Here is a 23037-nt window from a genome sequence, read left to right as displayed (position 1 = left end):
AAATTAAGATGCTTATTGGATATAAATAAATCTAGATGCATCTCTTCCCCTTTAAAATAAGAATAAAGCGTGAAATGATTGTTGGTAATCTAAGTAAAAAAAGTAGATTGTCCAAGGGTAACGTTGTAATTGAAAAATTGTAATATTTATAATTTTAATTTTAATTTTCAGATATTACCTTCCCTTGATGTTGTTTCCGCAAAATTCACCATATATGGTATTTGATAATAACTTACGAAATACCATAGTTGGTATCGCGTCTCTCTATCTCTCTCCTCTATTTTTTTTTTCTCTCTCTCTCTCTCTCTCATCTTCTTTTGCTCTTTTGGCTCTCACTACCATTACACAAGCAAGCATGCCCCTATTGCAGTTGCTGCGTATGGGAAATGGGGGCTGTTGGTTTTCATATTTTATATTGTTTTATTCTTAAATTAAAATAAGTTTTTGGGAGAAGATAAGAATTATTTATTTTTATTTTTGGTCTTATTATTTTATCTCTTAACATCAAAATATTTTAATATATTAATTTAAATAATTAACTATGGTTTATTATAATTACCACATATGACACATGGCAGAAACTTTAATGAAAGACGCAAGAGAGTTGGAGATTTGGTAACATCAAGAAGTTGGCAAGAAAAAGAAGATTGGCAAGTAAATAGGATAAATCTACAAAATTACATCCACATGTTCCAGCTCAATAGTGGTAAAATACCTGGGTAATAAATAAAAAATGACAGTGCATAAATGGAGGTCTGTTAGACAGAAATCCTTTGGCTACAAGGGGCATTTCTTAAGATTGCCTCATTTACAGACGTCAGCTAAGTCGGTGTGTTATATCAGAAATTCATCAAAGAAACTGCTTGAACAGGCAAGAGAAGTCTGTTTGCGACAATTTCAAGCAGCCATGTTGCAGGGATCAAGCGTAGCTCCCATTACTGATTTCAGACATGCATACCCCTCCACTGTTCAATCCTTTCATGAGGAGGAAGAATTTTTACATGCATTTGTCAGAACAATCAGGTCATAAGCTTAACACTATTTCAAACCAGACCCAAAAGAAAGGTTGTGCTCAAAACCCCCTGGGACGAACACTGGAAGCTGGTTTGAGGCAGAATCACGTTTGAATCTAGACTCCCTAGGAACGTTCAGTGCTGCCCTCTCTTGGCCCTCTTGTGAACCCAAACTCCTTTCATTTCTCAAATTATCCCTAACTGGTGCACTTAAAAGCGGGCCGCCAAAGAATATGGAGTCCCCTGTATACATCAGTTTCTCTGTTTGTTGCGCTGGAGTCTTCACTGCAGAAGATGAATACTCCTGTGGCGGAATAACTGGCCTTCTGCTATAACTGCTTGTGTCTGCATTGGGATTTGAAAATCCTGTTTGTGCGGATAACCTGTTCCGAGCTTCAGAAGCTGATACAGGAACTGAGACATATCTCCCTGCTTCTTGGTCCCAAACAACAGATGTCCTTTTAACATCTCTGAAAAGAGAAGTAGTTGGAGCTGAAAGCAGCACTGGATCAGTACAAATTCTCTTCTGCATGATATTTTCATCAAATCTTAAGGGATGTGACATTGTGTGACTGACATTAGGGAGCATTGCCTTGGAAGTTAATGGACGATCAGGAACAAAGCTGGGGACTGAAGTGGCCGCACTAAAACGCCCCAGAGCTTGACCCTGAGGTAGAGGGCTAAGTGTGACCGCTTCATGACCATGGCTTGGACTACTGAAGCTACTTATGCTTTGAGTCCCAGTTTCATACTCATCTCGGCTACCTTGACTTGGAGCAAACGAATTTCTTGACAACCTCAGCTCATTCTTGATCTCTCTATTTGCCCCTGTATCAGTGCTTACACTACTCCTCACACTCACATTGCCACTTGAGCTTTCAAGATCAGGTTTATCAAGGGGCCGTAGAACAGAGGATGATGCCCTGGCTTTGGCTGCTGCTCTCATGGCCTCACTGGAATCTAACTTTGCAAGCTTCCAAGCACTAATACGAACAGGCCTTTTTGGGACTTTTTGCTCTCTTTCTGTAGTTCCAGTTGCATCCGGATCAATAGTTGATGGGACCATTCCAGGCTCCAAATGTGGTATAACTTCATCCTAATGCACCCAAGCTTGTGTCATGTGTAAAATATATACATACATATATATAAATAAAGTTTCTACTTGCAGAGAAAATAAAAATATATAATATCAAACCACAGACCGGAAACATAGAATGGGTCAATGCAGGAAATTCCTGTACCCATTCTTACAAGCCACTAATTGAGGACTCAAAAATATTGAGAAGGGAAGAGGACTGAAGAGGACTTGAAGGGCAAGAAAATTATGCAATGGATAATTTGAAAATAAGTTTCTTCCTTACAATATCCATTCAAAACATTGACTGTTATTTTTTAAGCCGTCATTTGGATTAAGCAAAAATGTTCCAATTCACAGCATCCAAATTGTAAATCCTCACACCTGAGCAGCAAATTATTGATAATATAAACATGAAGAAAAGACTAAAAGGACTAAACAACAAAACTCTTTTAATTACATTAATATAAATTCAAAAGGGGACCTGTTGGATTGGCACTAATTTCAGAAAACAGTGGGAAGAATAGAAAGGAAAAAAATATCAAGTTACAGATACATCAAAACTATGGGAGGAGAACCTTATCCAACAAAAGAGAAAATATTGAACTGCATGTCAAAATTTGAAGCCTAAGGTGAGTCTGATTCAAATCACTTTCAATTGTTTTCAATAAATATAAAATCAAGAAATAAAGTGAATACTAACGTACCTGATAATCCACAAATACTCTAGGAGGGGTACACCATGCACCCTTGTATTGCAGACCTAAAGAGCTCCCACCACTCAAGCCAGTTGTAGCAGATCCTGATGGGGAGTACACGATATTTTGCATGGCCTCATCCATATCTACTCCTCCAGGTGCTTCACTCATGGCTCTCATGGCCACAACATATTCGTAGGTTGTAATACCCTAATGCAAATTTAAAATTTAGAAAAATACGATTATTTCACTTGAATGACTTTCAAAATGGTATCCCCTAATCTAATAGTTTCCTTTCTCCTTTCTGCTCATGTGTAGCCTGGTACTACTAGCATTCCAACCTGATATTTAGTTGCATAGTTCCAAACTATAAAATTCTCCCTTAAACTCCTTTATGACTGACCATAGCATCATGAAAAATTAAAGAACTAACCACAGGCACTAACCTTCCTAATTAGTATCATGTGGAAGAAGAAAAGTTCACTAAGGGGTACACATGCCAGCACAGAAACTGCAGTACATACAGCCTACACAAAATGAGACCCACTGTTAGCACAGAATTCTTCTGCAATTGATACTGGCAAAAGATTAGGATGCTAACATTAGTTTAAAGCATTTAAAATATAATATGTACCACAACTGTTGCAAATGGGGGACGAGTGAAACCATTTCCAAGTCTATCAATAATTTCTGCCTCCATGCTTCTCTTATTAGCAAAGCAGCGCACTAGAACAGCAATACCAACTCCAGCTTCAATAAGAAGCTGAACACCAAAATGGGCACAGAGAGAGAGAGAGAGAGAGAAAATCATTAGTAATAAAGATTATTACTACACATAATAATTATCAGACTGCAATACCTACCCAAACAAGACTGATGGCCATCAAACAGATAAAAGTCACATAATTCTTGTGTCCCACACAATTGTTAAGCCACTGCAGCACGCAACGAATTGAGGTTACCGTAAGAAAAAAGATTAATAAATGTCAACCCAAAAAAAAAAGTTGCACAATAATCCAAGATCCCTGTCCATATAGAGCACTTGAAGCAACATGAAAGATACCCGACAGTGGTGATCAAAACCATCCACACATTTATCACAACTTCTGCAGTGTTTGCTGAACTTGCGGACCTGCAACATGAAACGTACTCATGAATAGTAAAGAAAAAAGATTTAAATAGTCTTATTCATTTAGAACTGGAAAGAATCTATTGAGAGGAAGTATAATCAGAACATGACTTGAAGTACTTCTATAGTTCTATAGCTACTTCCTAGGAAAGGAAGAAGCCTCACAACTTCCCATACAATATACAAGGAGTATTCACCTTGACAAAGAAACATATAAGAAACTAAAATGACTAGAAGTGATCAATGTTTAAATTGATAAATTATGATACTATACTTGTGATAATGCAATACCTCAGCATTGCACAATGTGCAGAACAAAGCCTCTTCACTACCCTGATGCTCAGCTGCCCCTTCCTGTTGCTTGCGACAATCTTCATGTACAAACAATGCACAGAAGATTCCTCCAATGCAAGATTTTCTGGTTGTGGGTTCTTCTGGAATATTTACATCCCCTAGTTCTCCCACTGAGCCTTTCCTACTAGAGTTTGCTCCTGCTATGGAACTTCTGGAAACTGATGATGGAGAAGAATGCCCCCCAGTGCCAACTTCACCAAATTTTCTAGGCAGGTCTTTTGCTGACAACCCATGATTTACATTGATATTATTTTTTAATCCATTGTCAAACTTGGACATAATGCCAGAATCTGCAGGGTTTATTGCAGTACATCGAACATAAAGAATGAAGACAAGCAGTGCCTGCAATGCCATTACAAGATTATGGGAATAACATCATACGATTGAGACATAAAGCTATATCGATCTGGACAAAATGAAACTATGAATGATTCTGATTGAATGATAAAGCACTACATGAGGTGACTAACATAGAGAATCAATCCAGTATTAACTCCAGTTTAGAAACTCTAATCTAGTTTGTCCACATTATATTAATTTAAAAAACTCAATCCAATTTGGACCCACATATATGAACCTTTTATCGAGCCCTCATCTGCATTTCCAACAACTGGAAAAATAATGAAGAAATATTCTTGGAATCCTACAGGAGGTTGGGGATTCAATCCTATAATACTCAGGAGCAAGGACTGTATGCCAAGGTTTGATTAATAAATCACAGCGTGGATCAGATTTTGGGATATATTCCAAACCAAATACTAATGGAATTTTTTCTTCAATTTTTTTTTCCAGATATACTTATCTATAAGACAATGCAACTATAAAAGATAATGAAACTTTTTATTTAATTAAAATGTTTATCGTACATAAATTTAAATAATTTCACATACCACTGGAGAGTAACTTCCAATCAAAACATATTCCCAGATGCGGCCTCCAAGGAAAGGAGCAAAGAAAGCATAGAATGCAACCACTAACAGGCAGAATACAGTAATAGCGACAACCTATCAAGTAAACAACATGGTTTAGATGATAATTCAATTTAAAAAATCGATAAGAAATCATGAGAAATTAAGGAAGAAAACAAAAGAAAAGGATAACCCAGTGTCCAGAAAATGCGTAGATAGATAGACAAAAAGAAAAATCAACAAAGGCCGCCTTGCTAGATATTTTTAACATGTGAATCAGAAATCGACAGTAACATTCAACCAGACCACCATTTTTTGGGGAAAAAAATAGTAAGTTTCAAGTTTAAACAACCTAAACAAACATAAAACTCAAGCATTGAGCTTTTCCTTCTTTTTCTCTTGATTGGGAACCAAATAGTGCATAATTTAATCCCAGTACTCCTTGAAAGAAAACAAAGAGCATACCTCAAGGACCTAACTAACAGTAAGAATAATAATGTTAGCCATTAAGATTGACCTTTAACACAAGAATCGACAAATGAAAACGTGGACTCAGAACAAGGATCAGAGTTCATATTTAGCACTGCTGAGAGAAACCCACATCAGCAAGTAAGTGGTTTAAAGTTTAAACAAACCCCAATCAAAATTTTAGCAGACAAACAAAAACAGACAGTGATATGAACAAAATGAGATAAAATTCTCAAATAGAGGAGATATGTAGATACCTGGAAGGTGTGAGCAGGCAGTTGCCATCCATGTTTCCTCACCATAACTGCCCAATTCAGACCAAAATCCCACCCTCCAAACCAAACCAAAACCCTAACAGTCCCAAGCCAGAGAATGAAGGAGGACTAGAAATAGAAAGAAAAAGGAGAGGGCTTTTGAGAGAGAGTGTACTCCCCTCCTCTGTAACCCAAAAGCCAAAAAGAAATAAAATTTTTAGCAAACCCAAAAAGATAGTGAGAATTTCACTTTAACGGTACTTGTAGTCTAGTCTCGATTGCCACATCCCACAGAGGCACAGATAACACAACCACTAAATAAAAAACAAGGAAAATAAAGTGAAATTGAGAAAACAGAAAGAGCAAAAGAAAACCCAGTTGGGGAAGTGGGTCAAAGAGAGCGAGTGAGAAAAGGAGTGGAATGTGCTGGTTTGCTGCTGAAGAAGCAAAGAAAAAGCCAAAATGAAAACACAAAGGAGTCGGGCCGTTGACAGACTCAGACTGACCAGTATACGAATGTGTAATGTGTAGAGTGGACATGTGTATTAGCCTATTAGGTGTGCTGTTGGTTGAAAACATCAAAAAGATGATGTTGGTGCGTTATATTAATGTTGGCGTTTTTATTTGGGTCCACGCCAAATATTATTCTCCCTCTTCTCAACTTTACCTTTATTTCATGCTTTTTCTTAGAAAAATATTTCCTTCGCATTTTTTATTTGATCATTTGGTTTTTGTAATCATCTTTTCATCACTTTAATAATGCTTAAACAAAATATTTATTACAAGGAATATCATGAAAAAATTAAAAATAATCAAATGTCCCAATCTTGCCACCGAATTTTGTTTTCCTTTTTATTTTTGGTACTATGGGGAAGAAGACCAAGCAAAAGCAAAGACGGCCTATTTTGTTTTTGGTTATTCACGGTTGTATGGTAAATTTCTAAAACAACTTGACATGTTCAATGTTATACAAGTAGCTTTCAATAAGGGATTCTTTATTTAGTATTAAATGAGGAATTTCCTTTGTGGGGCTCACACGAGTCGTTTTGTGTCGATATAAACTGTTTATTTTTTACATCTCCATTGATATATTATCCCTGCAAAATAATCATTCAAATCGAAAACTGTTAAGATATCTAATTTGGATCAAATATATAGACGAAACACTTAAATTTTGACCGCTTAATTAAATGGGTAAACGGTTTTCGATTTGGATGATTTTTTGTAGAGATGATCTATCAATAAAGATGTGAAAAATGAACAATTCGAATTAACATAAAACGACTCATGTGGGCCCCATATGCGATTCTTAAATGAGAAATCACTTATTAGAAGCTACATGCAATGTTATATATATATATATATGTATATGTATATACATCCTAGTCAATGTATTATGTACATATATATATATATATATATTCTCATCGGTTGGGAGGGTTCAACTTGGATAATGACTGCGATCTTGTGGCTTTCATAAAATAAATAGTTATATTCGACCAAAATAAATAGTTATTAATCTGCATGTTGTTTTTTTTGTAGCTTTGACATTTGGAAATGAGTATTATTCATTTATTATGCTTGTAAAGTATTATTAAGAGAAATGGAGATTTTGCATTCCAAAAAAATGTGTGTTTCTCGTTCTCATCCTATGGTGTTAACTTTGTACTAAATAAATAAATTATAATGATTATACCTTTATATTTATATTTTTAAATCATAAATTTCCGATGGTGTCTATTCTAGTAATACCCCTTTTATTCACAACGTTGAGTATTTGAAAACCTCCTTCTATAAAATAAAGGAATTTTTTGAATTTAGAGATCCTAAACTTATTTCTTGGGGTGATATTTTTACGAATTAGTGTTTAGAAATAACAAGAATGAAAGTATTTTATTAGGAATACCAATGAAGTTTTACCTTTTGAAAGCACAAATATAAATATAGAATGGTCATCATGAATTATTATTAACTCAAAATCATATAATAGGTTTAGGAAACTGATATCCATAGGAAAAACCAAAACCAATTAAATTGATTTGTGCTCAATAAAAGTGAAGATTAATCGCACGAAAGAAATACATTCAAATTAAAGAGAAACAAATTGTTTCAACTATACATTGCAGACACGAGCTTCAAGTGATGAGTCTTTTTTTTTTGGTCGACATGTGATGAGTGTTTTCATGCATATGAATGAGATTTGACCAAAAGTTAATCTTATACCCATAATAGCCGCCATCCCAAAAGAAAAAACTATCTCCTCTCCTTAACCTCTCCATGGGGGAGGGGCGGCCTTTGTGTTCTCACAGACTGCTCCTCCCCTCGCCCCTCTCTCTTTTGTTTTTCTTTTCCTTTTTCTGTGTTTTTATTTTTGTCCTTTGGGATACTCTCATCCCAATAAGTGAGAGTGTTTTCATCTCTCCTTGTGAGAGTTTTTCCACCTCTCTTCGTGAGAGTTTTTCCACCTCTCTTCGTGAGAGTTTTTTAGATTTTGTTTGTTTTGGTTTGTTTTGTGTTTTGATGCTTTCAGGTTTTCTCTGGCGCTCATCACAAGGTGTTAGGGAGTCATTATTTTCGCCGGTACCGGTCATATTTCCACCGGTTACTATTGCCACATCCGCCACTTTGCGCTATTGTCAGCCTCGACTTAGAGATGTTGGTAGGATCGTGAACCCAAACGCGACTAGTTCGCTAATTCCTACGGTGCCTCTCTGGCTCCGTTTGATGGCTATAGTATCTGCTCGATGCCGATGTTATGAGATCTTCGAATTTCTGTGGGCTTTTCTGCTCTACTTTTGTGGGTTTTTGTTTTCTTGTAAGCCTTTACGCTCATATTTTGTATTCTCTCTGCCTTTTTGGCTGTTTTAATACAATGATTTGCTTTATTCTAAAAAAAAAAAAAAAAGAATGAGATTTGACCAATTAATCGATGGCTTACACTTGTTAGGCCGAAGTCCAACTCCAAATTTAGGGCATCATAATAAACTTTTAGTTTTGGAATGCATAAGGTATTTTCTTATGACTTCATAATTCATCAAATTTTTTAAACTATACATGTTAATTCATTATTTATAAGTTTGATTTAGTCTTTAATAAGTACCTTTTTTATTCAACATTCATAATGTTGTGTTGTAATAAAAAAAAAAAATATTTATATTCAATATTTATACCTTTGTTATTCATAATTCATTCTATGATATTCACCTTTCATACATTTAGAATTCACCATCATATATACCTTTATTATTCAATGTTTGTATATTTGGTATTCAAAATTCGTACATATGACATCATTTAATATTAGTACCTTTGAAATTCACCATTTATACCTTTGGTATTTAACATTTATACCTTAGTGATCAACATTTTTATTTGTGGTATTCAACATTTGTACCTATGGTATTCAACATTTATACTTACCTTTACTAGATTTAGGTCCACAAACTTGATATTTGTAATTCAACCATTCAAATTTCTTCTCCAACTTAATATAGCGTGTGTGAAGAAAACATTAGACATAAATTCAATTTAGACATATAACCATATATGTCATTTCAACGGGTCTACGAATTTTAAAATATTTCAAATATACACCTGATCTACTATCTAAATTGAAAAATGAACTTCCGTCTATTGATTCGTTGAGAGATCAGTTAAATGTCAGTTAGCTTTTGCTGACCAAGATTACTTGGCGACGTAGCACCATCTCAGCATACCTTTCCTGGCAAATGAGCTACACAGTGACACATGTCCACCTAACCCCTGACACGGACCCACAAACTCATCATCTTTTTCTCGCTTGTTGAACACAGGTGAGATATTTATATTCGAATTTGGGAGAAAACGTGATGTTTTTGGGAGACTAAATGGTCATGAGAGCATTCGATGAGCGGGAAAGAGGTGATGAGTGTGTGGGCCCGTGTCAGGTAGACATGTGTCGTTCATTTGGTGGAAAATGTATGCTGAGTTGGCGCTACGTTGCCAATTAATCTTCGTCAGTAAAAGCCAAGCTGACATTTAACTGATCTTTCAATAAATCGATCGACAAAAGTCCATTTTTCAATTTAAATAATAAATCGAGTGTATATTTGAAACATTTTAAAGTTTGTGGACCCTATTAAAATGACATATATAATTATGTGTTTAAATTAAATTTATGCCAAAACATTATATTGACACTCCAATACACCATAACAAGAAAACTATATAAAGAATTATTTTTGTCCTATCATAACAAATATTGATTTTTATTAGCATTGGGAGTGCATGCATGACAACCAAAAACAAACGCGTATAGCAATTTTTCTAAGAAATGCAATAAATGATGAATTGTCAAGTGTCTAGTGTCTACATCATATAATCTCCCTAATAAATACTCGACATTTGAGAATTGAGACCAACCCTTTTTTTTATTATTATTATTTTTTATGAGACCAACTCTTTCGGTTGTGGAGAACAGAACTGACTTTGACTTTGTTGGCCAACCATGTGTGTTTTGCAAGAGTTGGGACCCACATCCCAAGCTCGCTGGTGGCCTACCCTCCCATTCTCTAATTACAGAAACACACCGGCGCTGGCACGCGCGACGCGTGTGGCTGCGAGTGCGGGATGTTAAATAAAAAGGGCAAAAAGGAAAAGCGAGTGGCCCAAGGTGAGAGTCAGATTGAATTTCAGAGCGTTTTGGAAAAACCCTAAACAGAAAGAATTGGGGGCAAAAATAAACGAAGGAGGGACTCGTATTGTCCACTCGCCCACCCCCCCTCGCGTCGCGTGTGAGATCTTCGCTCGCAGTCTCAGATCGAAGCTCTCTCCTCCGTCTTCTTCTTCCATATGTAATACAAACAGAGAGAGTTGGAGGTACTCTCTCTCTCCCTCTCTCTCTCTCTCTCTATCTCTCTCTGTCTCTCCCGCCCTCTATTTGCTATTGAACAAATTCATTGCTTTAAATTTCTTTCTTTTTGTTTTTGGTTGAATTTATTTGTTGTGTAATTTGGGATTTGTATGGATTGTGAAGAGTGTATGTGTGTGATCTGGGTGACTGGTTTTTCTTGCATTTGACATAAAATAATGAAATGGGATGGACAATGAGGACTTTCAATCACTGTAGAGTATGTTTTGAGTCTTTGTATCAATGTTCAACTACAAATTCTAAGCAAAACTTGTTTTTCCATTTTCAGCCCAGCTTATCAATTTTATTACTTGGGACTTAGTTATTTATTAAACAGGCTTAGTTTAGTTGGGCTCCCAAGTGGAATTTCACATGCGCTATAAAACCTCATATTCATCTTTCTGAGGGAAAAAGACAAAAAGATGAAAAAGGGTGCAACTTGGAGCTTGTGGAGTATTAGCATAGAAAGTACGGTTGCCCTGTTATATCTATATGGAGCCCATGACATGGTGGTTTGTATTTTTGGGAATATAGTTGCAAGTTTCCTGGGATTAGAATCTGCATGATAAATCAGGATGTGGGACGTGTGAATTTGATTGGGTTTGATTTGGATTGTCTAGTTGGCTTGGTACTTTGGCCCTCTGTGGGCGGTTCCATTTGTGGGTGTGTGCACTTTAATACAGATAAACCACCCTTATCCTGCTGCCAAATGTAGCTCAAACTTTTTGATTGTGTCAAAATAATCCCACATCTGTGGTAGAAATAATGATTCCCTGAATGTAAATTTATGGGATAGATTGTATGCTAATATTTTTATTAACATTTTGGTAAATGCATATCTGATAAATTAAAGTATATCAATACTTAGTTCAAAAGGAAAAGTTGTACATTAAATATGAAAGTGAGTATTTTTTTTATTAACAATTTGAAGAATTTTCATCTCAAACTTCAAATTGTTGACTGGCTTTTATGTTTTGCCTCTACTCTCCAATTTTGACTCTACATATGATATTATATTATGTTGGCAGAATCTACAAAAGGAAAAAAATTGGAAAGAACTCAAGAAGCAAAATTTGTAGTCATGTTGCATATATGGCCATAATTTAATTATAATATTAAATGACAAAGAATAGTGACTGAATGACCCAGAGTGTCTCTTGTTTTCATTGTTCAATATCTTTAAGTTGTATTAAAAATGACTATTAAATGATCACCAAAAAGATGACTATTAACTGGCCATTTGTTGCACATAATTTTTTGTACTCTATATCATTCATAGCATTCAGTGAATTTTTTGCAAATAATTTGTTAAAAAAATGCCCAAGGATTAGAATCCAGTGAAATGCAATTTAGTACTAAATCACTATCATTTAGCTAAATTTGTGAAAGATTACTCTAAAACTTTTTGCAGAAAGTAAAAAAGATTTAAAGTTTTGTTCCTTTGCTGCTTTGATTTATTATACATATGCTTTCAAAAGGTATTCACATGAGTTCGGGGCAGCACCCTATCCCTTCAGGAAGGAGTGTGTTACCACCATGTTCTGGTATACTAGGTTACATAGATGCTTCACTTTGGCCTGGATTGGAATACCTTTGCAAATAGGACATAATATTAATAATGTTAGGGCTGCTGTACACTCCAAATATGTGGAAAACCCTTGGTGGACAGAAAATTCTCACACCTATAACTGACTCTTGAATCATGTGGTCCTGGATATCTTTTTTGGAACAAAGAATACTTTTGGTGATTAATGTGTGTTCGAGTGAAAACCCTTTTCCAATTTACTCTAGTTTTGATAAACCTTGCAAACAATCACAGTTTCAATATGTGATAGTGGTTCATTCAGCTATTTCTGTAGAATATTCAGTCCTGTAGGATTAATGCTTTTGCTTTTTTCTTTAACTATTTATTAAGGAGGAAACATTATTATTTTTTTTCTCTTTTCAGCCAAAGCTTTATAATAGCATTAAGATACCATGGGAGGTGATAGTGGTCCCTTATGTTGGAAGAGGAGGATGTCATCTTTTTCACATTGACAAGGCTAGACAATCTAGTTGGAGCTGTTAGTTACTGTTGTACTTTGAACTTCCAAAATGGTTTGCAACTCTTTTTCTTACTTTAATCCAGGAATCTACATGTTATTTTGTTATTAATATTGTCATTTCCATGATGATGAAAATTGTTTGCAACCCTTTTTCTTACTTTTATGTAAGAGAATGAAAAAGCTATATTGTTTTGTTGTCACCATTGATCATAGATTCATAGCTTAATAGCATAGTTTGATTTATTGTTTATTTGAATCACTAGCAACTGTTGTCCTTTCTTTCTTTCAGATATTCTCTGATAATCATCAGTTAAAATTAAATAATCTCACCATGGACATAGATCTTCGACTGCCTTCTGGTGAACATGATAAAGAAGATGGAGAACCAAATCCAATTGATAACATGTTGGAACATGAAGAAAAACTGCATAACGGAGATATTGAGAGTGGAAATATTGTGGAAGTTAGAGATGAGGTACATGTGGAAAATGGTGGGGATTTGAATTCTGCTACAGCAGATATGGTAGTCTTTAAAGAGGATACAAATCTTGAGCCACTTTTTGGTATGGAATTTGAATCACATGGGGAAGCATACTCTTTCTATCAGGAGTATGCTCGGTCTATGGGATTCAACACTGCAATCCAAAATAGCCGCCGTTCGAAGACATCAAGAGAATTTATTGATGCAAAATTTGCTTGTTCGAGATATGGGACCAAGCGTGAGTATGACAAATCCTATAATAGACCACGTGCCAGACAGAACAAGCAAGACCCAGAAAATACAACTGGCCGGCGATCATGTTCAAAGACAGACTGCAAAGCTAGCATGCATGTGAAGAGAAGACCAGATGGGAAATGGGTCATACATAATTTTGTGAAGGAGCATAACCATGAGCTTTTACCAGCCCAAGCGGTCAGTGAACAAACAAGGAAGATGTATGCTGCAATGGCTAGACAATTTGCTGAATACAAAAATGTGGTTGGTCTAAAAAATGATCCCAAAAATCCATTTGATAAAGGTCGGAATTTGGCATTAGAGGCAGGAGATCTGAAGATTTTGCTTGATTTTTTGATGCAGATGCAGAATATGAATTCCAATTTTTTCTATGCAATAGATTTGGGTGAAGATCAACGTCTCAAAAGTTTGTTTTGGGTTGATGCCAAAAGTAGGCATGACTACATCAATTTCAGTGATGTAGTGTCTTTTGATACCACCTATATTAGGAACAAATATAAAATGCCTCTTGTTTTATTTGTTGGGGTGAATCAACACTATCAATTTGTGCTGCTAGGATGTGCTTTGGTATCAGATGAAAGTGCTACAACATTTTCTTGGCTAATGCAGATGTGGCTAAAAGCTATGGGTGGACAAGCTCCGAAAGTAATAATCACTGACCATGACAAATCAATAAAGTCAGCTATCTCAGAGGTCTTTCCGAATGCTCATCATTGTTTTTGTTTGTGGCATATTTTGGGGAAGGTTTCTGAAAATCTTGGCCATGTAATTAAACGGCATGAAAAATTTATGGCGAAATTTGAAAAATGCATCTACAGGTCATGGACAAATGAAGAGTTTGAAAAAAGATGGTGGAAAATTCTTGATAAATTTGAACTCAAAGAGGATGAATGGACTCAGTTATTGTATGAAGATCGAAAACAGTGGGTGCCAACATACCTGAGGGATGTTTGTTTGGCTGGGATGTCTGCAGTTCAGCGATCTGAGAGTGTGAACTCCTTCTTTGATAAGTATGTGCATAAGAAGACCACTGTACAAGAGTTCCTGAAACAGTATGAAGCAATTCTACAAGATAGGTATGAAGAAGAAGCCAAAGCAGATTCTGATACATGGAGCAAACAGCCCACTTTGAGATCTCCTTCGCCTTTGGAGAAGAGTGTCTCAGGGATGTACACACATGCAGTATTCAAGAAATTTCAAGTTGAGGTTTTAGGTGCAGTTGCTTGTCATCCTAAAAGTGAAAGACAAGATGAGACGAGCACTACTTTCAGAGTGCAAGATTTTGAAAAGAATCAAGATTTCATTGTAACATGGAGTGAAATGAAGTCAGAAGTTTCTTGTTTATGCTGCTTATTTGAATACAAAGGTTATCTTTGTAGACATGCATTGATTGTTCTCCAAATGTGTGGCCTTTCTGCAATCCCATCTCAATATATATTAAAACGCTGGACAAAAGATGCAAAGAGCAGGCATTTGGTGGGAGAAGAATCTGACCATGTACTATCCAGGGTGCAAAAATTTAATGATTTATGTCAACGGGCAATGAAAGTGATTGAGGAAGGATCTCTGTCTCAGGAGAGTTACAGTACTGCATGTCGTGCTCTAGAAGAAGCTTTTGGAAATTGTTTGAGTGTAAATAATTCTAGTAAGAGTCTGATAGAAGCTGGTACATCTGCCAATCATGGCTTGCTTTGCATTGAAGACGATAATCAAAATAGGAGTATGGGCAAGACAAATAAAAAAAAGAATCCAACAAAGAAAAGAAAGGTTTGTTGTTGAAAGTGACTGAACTTATAATGTTATTGTTATAGTTATGTTCCTTAAAGATGACTTTCGAAATAATTGCAGGTGAACACTGAAACAGACGTTATGACTGTTGGGGCACAAGATAGCTTGCAACAAATGGTTTGTCTTGTCTTATGATTTTTTATCTTTTATGAAAATCAAATATTGTTTAGATTAGGTTACATAATCTGTGTGCATATTGTGTTCTGCAACAGTATTAAAAATCAAAAAGTTCTTACAGTCTATTCGACTAGAGTTAATTGACTATGGTAATATTTTGTAATTGGAATCATATTTTGTAGGACAAATTGAGCTCAAGAGCAGTAACACTTGATGGCTATTATGGTGCACAACAGAGTGTTTCAGGAATGGTATGACATGCCTTCATTTACTAATGCAATGAATAGTTTTTGTTTCTTTTCCCTTCTCTTTTTCCTATTTTCATTATGTACCTCTTTTTTGGCAGGTTCAATTGAACTTAATGGCACCTACACGGGAAAATTACTATGGGAATCAACAGACCATCCAGAGCCTTGTAAGTCATAACCATTAAAATGAGTATAAGATACTACAACATAAATGAATCTAACTTTGAAATCTGGGTTTCATACTTGCAGGGACAACTGAACTCTATTGCCCCAAGCCATGATGGTTATTACAGTGCTCAACAGAGCATGATGGTTAGTACCCTATGATGATAACAAAATTATTTAGCCTATGACCACGTTCCAATTGTTGCCTTTTATAATTTGCGGCATTATGCTTGCAGGGACAGATGGATTTTTTCCGAACACCAACTGGTTTCGCTTATGGCATTCGGGTTAGTTTCCTAGACATGGTGCTAATTGCTTTCGGAAATCGTGTATTTTTACTTGAACTGCCCTACAATAGTTTTCTCTTCATGCCAGGATGACCCCAATGTAAGAACGGCTCCATTGCATGATGATGCATCAAGGCATGCTTAAGGAAGACATTTCTCAGTGTTGGTATCTTGCATTCGAAATGGGTATTTATCTAATATTTTGGCACTTAGCTAAAGTTTTGCTTGAAATAGACAGTGGAACTGATTTGAATGAATGATTCTGTAGGTTAAGGGGGATCTATTGAAGATAATCTCTCCTGTACAAAAATGAAATGCATCATGCCTTGAGGACAGAAGGATTACAATGGACAACCTCCTCGTTGGTACCTGTATAATAAGACAAGATAGAGTAGGCTGTTGTTATCTATTTATATGTGATCTCATTGGTAGTCGGAAGAAAAATTAAGCAGGGTTCGTATCTTTGTAAAGTCTGTTGTATTATTGTATCTCTGATTACTTGGCCTCAATAGGGTTAGTTGAAATCAGAAAAACTTGTTTCTAGTCCATTGCCCTTGACTGATTCTGCTTCTGCTGTCCACAAGTAGTAATGCCAAATTGCCAAATACAATCTTCTTTTTATCTTTTTGTTTTGAAAGAATTCTGGGGCGCGTGGGTGTTGAATTAACTATGGAGTTTGCTTCTTTTCTGAGAGTGAACTGTTGCATTGGCGGGGCACTAATGCAGTTGCTTTGCCTTTGACTTTTGGTCCCATTGCGTATTTGCAATTGCTTGTGCAACTTCCTACTGCAAGAAGCTGTAAAACTCTTTGAATCCACGTTTATTTATTAAACAAATCCATACACTTGAATGAGAGTGACTAGTAACTGTTCACCCTCATTCATACAGTAAAAATCAACCCCAATCAATAGTTCACAGTTGTTTACGCAATTATGCATGTGAATAAGAGTGACTATTAACTGTTAATTGGTGCAATAGTATGAATGATTCAAGATCTGATTACACCTCAGTATGTCCTATAATGTTATAGTCCTTCATAATAATTTTCATAAAGTAAAGCTAACAATCAGCTGTTACCCCAAAAAAGCCAAAAACGGTGGTTATTTTAGGGAAATTCCTTTGGACCAGATTAGGTTGCTCATTCATATTGAGACTAACAAAAACAAAAGAGAAAAAAAAAATCATTCATATTATTATTGATAATTTAACTAATCACGCGCTACGCGTGTGGCGTGAACCAGATATTAACCCACAATCATAAACCAAGTCCCCAGATAAGGAAACAGTGAAACACTGACGCGCCGAGAGAAGGAAGATTAGAGCGTGTGTGAAAGGCGAGTGGAATTAGCCAGATCCTGTCAGATCCCCAATTGTTTGGCGAGTGAGCGAGTGAAGATCAAACCCTAAGTCTTCCCAAACTCGAACGCTTTCGCCCACTCGCGGAAAACCACACTCGCCGCGGTTTTCATCTTCCGTGCGTTCTGTGATTCTTTCGTCTTCACCTGAGGTCTCTCTTTCTCTCCTTCTAACTTCGTATTTTACTTCCTTCTTCTGTTTTTCGAATTTATTAAATTTGTTGGTTTTGTTGAGAAATTCGTAATATGGCCTGTTTGGTTGCTGAGAAATCGTGGGAAAAAGAAAAAATGGAGTTAATAATTTGGATCATATGGTATTTTTGTCTTTTCCAAGCTAAAGGTCTAGACTTTACACTTTCTTTTCATATCCTCAGCTTTCTTTGTTGCCAAGCAGAGCTGAAAAAAAAAAACCATACTTTTCTTATTGGGTATTAAATAAGCACAATGTGATGGAATATTTCTTACTTTGGAATCGAAGAATGGACCTAAAATAGTCAAGAATGAGTAAATCAAACTGCTGTGGAATTGTTATTACTGTCATACACGCTCTGTTTACTTCAAACTGTTTTAGTTTATATTGTAATTTCATTTGGAATATATTGGCAATTGCTGCTTGAAGTTTGAACTAGGCTGACTATGTTGTATATGTACTTGGTAAGAGAGTTGTACTTTGGTATGTGCCAATAGTGATGGAAATGGTGTTGTTTGTACTTGTTAAGGCTTACTTAGTGCAATCACCTGTGTTTTGCATCACCATAAGAGTGCTAACTAATTTAGCATACACTTGCTTTCAATAGTGGCAGTAGTTTTTGGTTTTCTTTCATCTTATTTTTGTTTTTTAAAATTTTATAGGATTTAAGAGTAACATACATTACAACAATTTCTAGTCTTTAAACTGATATGTTCTAAGTGGTATTACACCCTTTTCCCTTTTAGGTATTATTATGATGGTCTGTTGGAAAGATTGGAGTTTCTTGTCTGAAACAAATAAGAAGCTACTTTTAGCTAAACATCAAGGATAGAAGTCAAAATTTTGTTGAGACAATGGTGGATGGTGGAGACAATATGAGTGGTGGTATAGTAAATGAAAATGTGAGTATGGTTGCTGTTGTGGATGAAGTGCAGACTAGAGGTAGTGTGGTCATCAGTTCTCCTAAAAGGGACATTCAAGTCTTTGAGGGGGATGCAGATTTTGAACCATGTAATGGCATCGAATTTGAATCACATGAGGCAGCATACTCATTTTATCAAGAATATGCAAAGTCTATGGGATTCACCACTTCAATAAAAAACAGTCGGCGTTCAAAGAAATCAAAAGAATTTATTGATGCCAAATTTGCATGTTCAAGATATGGAGTCACACCAGAATCTGATAGTGGGACTAGTCGTCGACCAACTGTGAAAAAGACAGACTGCAAAGCCAGCATGCATGTGAAAAGAAGGGCAGATGGAAAGTGGATTATTCATGAATTCATAAAGGAGCATAATCATGAGCTTTTACCTGCTCTAGCATATCATTTTCGGATTCATAGGAATGTAAAGTTAGCTGAAAAGAATAATATTGACATTTTGCATGCAGTTAGTGAGAGGACTAGAAAGATGTATGTTGAGATGTCTAGACAATCTGGTGGGAGTCAAAATACTGGGTTTCTTCGGACAGGCACAAAGTATCAGTTTGATAAATGCCGAGACTTGGGTCTGGATGAGGGAGATGCTCAAGTAATGCTTCAATACTTTAAGCGTATCCAGAAGGAGAATCCCAGTTTCTTCTATGCTATAGATTTGAATGAAGAGCAGTGTGTGAGAAATTTGTTTTGGGTCGATGCAAAAAGTCGGAGTGATTATAGGAGTTTTAATGATGTTGTCTCTTTTGATACCTCCTATATCAAATTTACTGATAAGTTTCCTTTTGCTCCTTTTGTTGGAGTGAACCACCACTTTCAGTCAATGATGCTTGGTTGTGCGCTGGTTGCAGACGAGACTAAATCAACATTTGTATGGTTGTTGAAGACATGGCTTAGAGCAATGGGTGGGCAAGTTCCTAAAGTGATTATCACTGATCAAGACAAAACCTTGAAGGAGGCCATTGACGAAGTCTTTCCAGGTGCACATCATTGCTTTTCACTTTGGAATATATTGGAAAAGATCCCTGAAACTCTTGCTCATGTAATCAAACGGCATGAGAATTTCTCGCCAAAGTTTCACAAGTGTATTTTTAAGTCATTAACAGATGAACAGTTTGACTTGCGATGGTGGAAAATGGTTACCAGATTTGAACTTCAAGATGACGAATGGATTAGGTCGCTGTATGAAGATCGGAAAAGATGGGTGCCTACTTATATGGGAGATGCATTTTTAGCTGGAATGTGTACAACTCAGCGTTCTGAAAGTATGAACTCTTTCTTTGACAAATACATACACAAGAAAATTACTCTGAAAGAGTTTGTGAAACAATATGGGACAATTCTACAAAATAGGTATGAAGAGGAAGAAATTGCAGATTTTGATACATGGCACAAACAGCCTGCATTAAAATCTCCTTCTCCTTGGGAAAAACAAATGTCAACAGTTTACACGCATGCAGTATTCAAAAAGTTCCAAGTTGAGGTTTTAGGTGTAGTTGGCTGCCAGCCAAAGAAGGAACACGAAGATGGAACAACTACGACATTCAGAGTTCAAGACTGTGAGAAGGATGAATATTTTATGATAACCTGGAATGAAACAAAGTCGGAGGTTTCTTGTTCCTGTCGTCTGTTCGAGTACAAAGGTTTCCTTTGTCGACATGCACTGATTGTTCTCCAAATTTGTGGACTTTCAAGCATACCACCTCATTATATTATGAAGAGGTGGACAAAAGATGCAAAAATCAGGCAATCAATGGTTGAAGAAACAGAGCGAGTACAGACTAGGGTACAACGCTACAATGATTTATGTAAACGAGCCATTGAATTGAGTGAAGAAGGATCATTATCTGAAGAGACTTACAATATTGCCTTTCGCACACTTGTAGAAGCTTTGAAGAATTGTGTGAATGTGAATAACTCTAATAATACTGTGGTAGAGTTTGGCAGCAATATTCATGGCATTCGTGAAGCAGAAGAAGAGAATCAAGGAAGCCTTGCAGCAAAAACAAGTAGGAAGAAAAATACAAATAGGAAAAGAAAGGTCAGTTCTGAAGTTGATGGCTGATAGTTTTGTTTAACCTTTGTTTTAACCATCTTGCTTGATCCAATTGTAATAAGAAAGTTAATTGAAGTATGCTCTATACTGCAGGTGCAAGCAGAGCAAGATATTTTACTTGTCGAAGCACAAGACAGCTTGCAGCAAATGGTTTGTCCTTTCTTCATTCTAGTTATGATCTAATTTCGCTGTTCTGTGTTAAGAGTGCACTGGATCAAAAAAAGATTGATTTTGCAGATGTTCCTTGAATATGTATTAAGAACATCTGTTCTTGATGTCTCTTTAACTACTGAACATCTTGGACATTGGAGTTACTTACATAGTTCAGACGAAGTCTGGGAAAAAAATTACATGTTCCTACAGTATTATCTTAATTTGGGGCTTCATGCTTGTAGGATAATTTAAGCTCAGACGGCATAGCCCTTAATGGATACTATGGTGCCCAACAGAATGTGCATGGACTGGTATTACATATAATTTTCTTGTATCATTTAGTTTAATTTTTACATCGCATTTTTCTATTATCATTTATGACATTTTGTAACTGGTGCTTGCAGGTACAGTTGAACTTAATGGAGCCACCCCATGACAGTTACTATGTTAACCAGCAGAGTATGCAGAGCCTGGTAAGTCTTGAACTCTTGATAAAGTTGTGACCATAATATGTAAGGAGTCGCTTTGGTACCATACAGACAAGATAGTATATATCTATACAACAGCTGTATGATATTTATTGAATTGGGTTCATCTTGCTTTAGGGACAACTGAATTCAATAGCACCCAGCCATGATGGATTTTTTGGGTCTCAACAAAGCATTCATGGGCTGGTATTGTATTTTCATATTCATGCAAATCACTTAATTTTGTTTAAAAAGTATGTATTTCGTAAGACAACTTTCTCAAATTGTGCTTTATATGACGTAGGGACAATTGGACTTTCGACCATCAACTAGTTTCAATTACAGCTTGCAGGTTTGATTGCAATTTCTGGCATGTATATGTATATCTTGAAGAAACAGAAATGATGTTATCTATGGTTTTACTATACTGGTTTGTAATCCCAATTGCAGGATGAGCCTCATTTGAGATCTGCACAGTTGCATGGCAGTGCTTCAAGACATTCATGAGGAAGAAACACCTGCCATATAGCTGTAATGGTAGTTGCTTCTCGGGCAGGGGTGGAACATTAGAAGGGACTAAGAGGGGCCATGGCCCCTGCAAACTTTTGAAAACAAAGAATCAACTTACGTTGTATATCAATGTGTTGAGCATATATGTCAGTTGTAAATTAAATAAAATACTACCTAACTCAAACCTCACAATGTCATTTGGATACTTGATTTGTAAAAGATTGCTTTCGCTTTTTTTTGCTTGTTAAGGGTGGGTTTATTCGATCCAGTTATTTTGTTTCTTGATTATTGACCAATTCTTTTATGTAATTCTTTCTCCCACGTTTACCCTTGTAAAAATCTGCAACCAAACAATCTTTCCTCTCTTTCTATCTATCTGGATATGAATCCTTCTATTATGGATAAAGAGTTGAAAGGTTGTTTGGTATCGAGGGTGGGTGAATTTGAACTTAGGAAATCTCTCAATATTAGAGGTATATCAATAACTAATCGGTAGGATTGCGAATTGTTAAAAATTGGATCAAATAGGCCAAATAGAACTTGAGTTCTAACCTTGCATACAAAAAAGAAAAGGGAAAATTTTAACTAAAAGACTTCAACTATACCTTATGTCTTTATTCAGGACATGAATTTCATTTTGTGTCAACCGAAGACTGAAACTTTAATTTCTTGTCAATTAAGGACCCAGTTTATTTTTTCAATTTTTATCTCAATTTTGGCCCGCCGTTAGACCCATCAAACCTTCACCAAATTCAGTAAACTTATACTGGGTTTTAAAGCTATGCATCTCCTCTTTACAACTATAAAAAGATCACTCAAATCAGACATCTACAACTCTAGATAATCGACCCCAAAGTAGGGTACCCGAAACTGTCTAATCGAACTTCTGAAAAAATATATGAAAAATTAGACAATTTCGAATACTCTAGTTTAGGGTCGATTATTTGGAGTTGTAGAGATTCAATTTGGGTGATTTTTATATGGTTGTAAAGAGTAGATGCATATCTTTAAACTCAGTATAATTTTTTTGAAGATTTAATGAGTTCAACGTCGGGTCAAAGTTGAGATAAAAAATGAAAAAAAAAAAAAAACAATGTTCTTAATTGACACAAAATAAAAATTTTACTCCTCAGTTGACATAAAGTGAAATTCATGTCATGAATAAAAACATGAAGTATAGTTGAACTTCTTTAGCTAAA

The 23037-nt window shown here is 35.9% G+C and overlaps 3 protein-coding genes across 4 annotated transcripts; 2 read left to right on the top strand and 1 right to left on the bottom strand.

The window, feature by feature from the left end:
- Positions 1 to 647: 647 nt before the first annotated feature.
- Positions 648 to 6349, bottom strand: LOC147287876 (putative protein S-acyltransferase 19). The gene is made up of 9 exons (XM_086241538.1): positions 5903 to 6349; positions 5160 to 5273; positions 4207 to 4611; positions 3850 to 3918; positions 3650 to 3721; positions 3421 to 3549; positions 3233 to 3313; positions 2796 to 2996; positions 648 to 2109 (listed from the first exon to the last, which is right to left on the bottom strand). The coding sequence occupies exons 1-9, from the start codon at positions 5945 to 5947 to the stop codon at positions 1039 to 1041; spliced, it is 2187 nt and encodes a 728-aa protein (XP_086097664.1). The 5' UTR covers positions 5948 to 6349; the 3' UTR covers positions 648 to 1038.
- A 4191-nt stretch (positions 6350 to 10540) lies between these two features.
- On the top strand, positions 10541 to 16866 carry FHY3 (far-red elongated hypocotyls 3). 2 transcript variants are annotated; one of them, XM_086240494.1, is made up of 10 exons: positions 10541 to 10756; positions 12736 to 12884; positions 13122 to 15335; positions 15417 to 15473; positions 15656 to 15724; positions 15820 to 15888; positions 15971 to 16033; positions 16123 to 16173; positions 16262 to 16359; positions 16442 to 16866. In XM_086240494.1, the coding sequence occupies exons 2-9, from the start codon at positions 12882 to 12884 to the stop codon at positions 16316 to 16318; spliced, it is 2583 nt and encodes an 860-aa protein (XP_086096620.1). In that variant the 5' UTR covers positions 10541 to 10756; positions 12736 to 12881; the 3' UTR covers positions 16319 to 16359; positions 16442 to 16866. The 2 variants fall into 2 exon arrangements, with proteins under 2 accessions (XP_086096620.1, XP_086096621.1); XM_086240495.1 differs by lacking the exon at positions 12736 to 12884.
- Positions 16867 to 17454: 588 nt separating this feature from the next.
- On the top strand, positions 17455 to 22072 carry FAR1 (FRS (FAR1 Related Sequences) transcription factor family). Its single transcript, XM_086239737.1, has 8 exons — positions 17455 to 17680; positions 18465 to 20693; positions 20802 to 20858; positions 21104 to 21172; positions 21266 to 21334; positions 21467 to 21535; positions 21633 to 21680; positions 21779 to 22072. The coding sequence occupies exons 2-8, from the start codon at positions 18573 to 18575 to the stop codon at positions 21833 to 21835; spliced, it is 2490 nt and encodes an 829-aa protein (XP_086095863.1). The 5' UTR covers positions 17455 to 17680; positions 18465 to 18572; the 3' UTR covers positions 21836 to 22072.
- The last annotated feature ends 965 nt before the right edge of the window (positions 22073 to 23037 follow it).

This window comes from Dryas octopetala, chromosome 4 (assembly GCF_963921425.1).
Source record: "Dryas octopetala chromosome 4, drDryOcto1.1, whole genome shotgun sequence".
NCBI classification, from domain to species: Eukaryota; Viridiplantae; Streptophyta; class Magnoliopsida; order Rosales; family Rosaceae; genus Dryas; species Dryas octopetala.
This window is presented reverse-complemented; position numbering and strand designations above follow the sequence as displayed.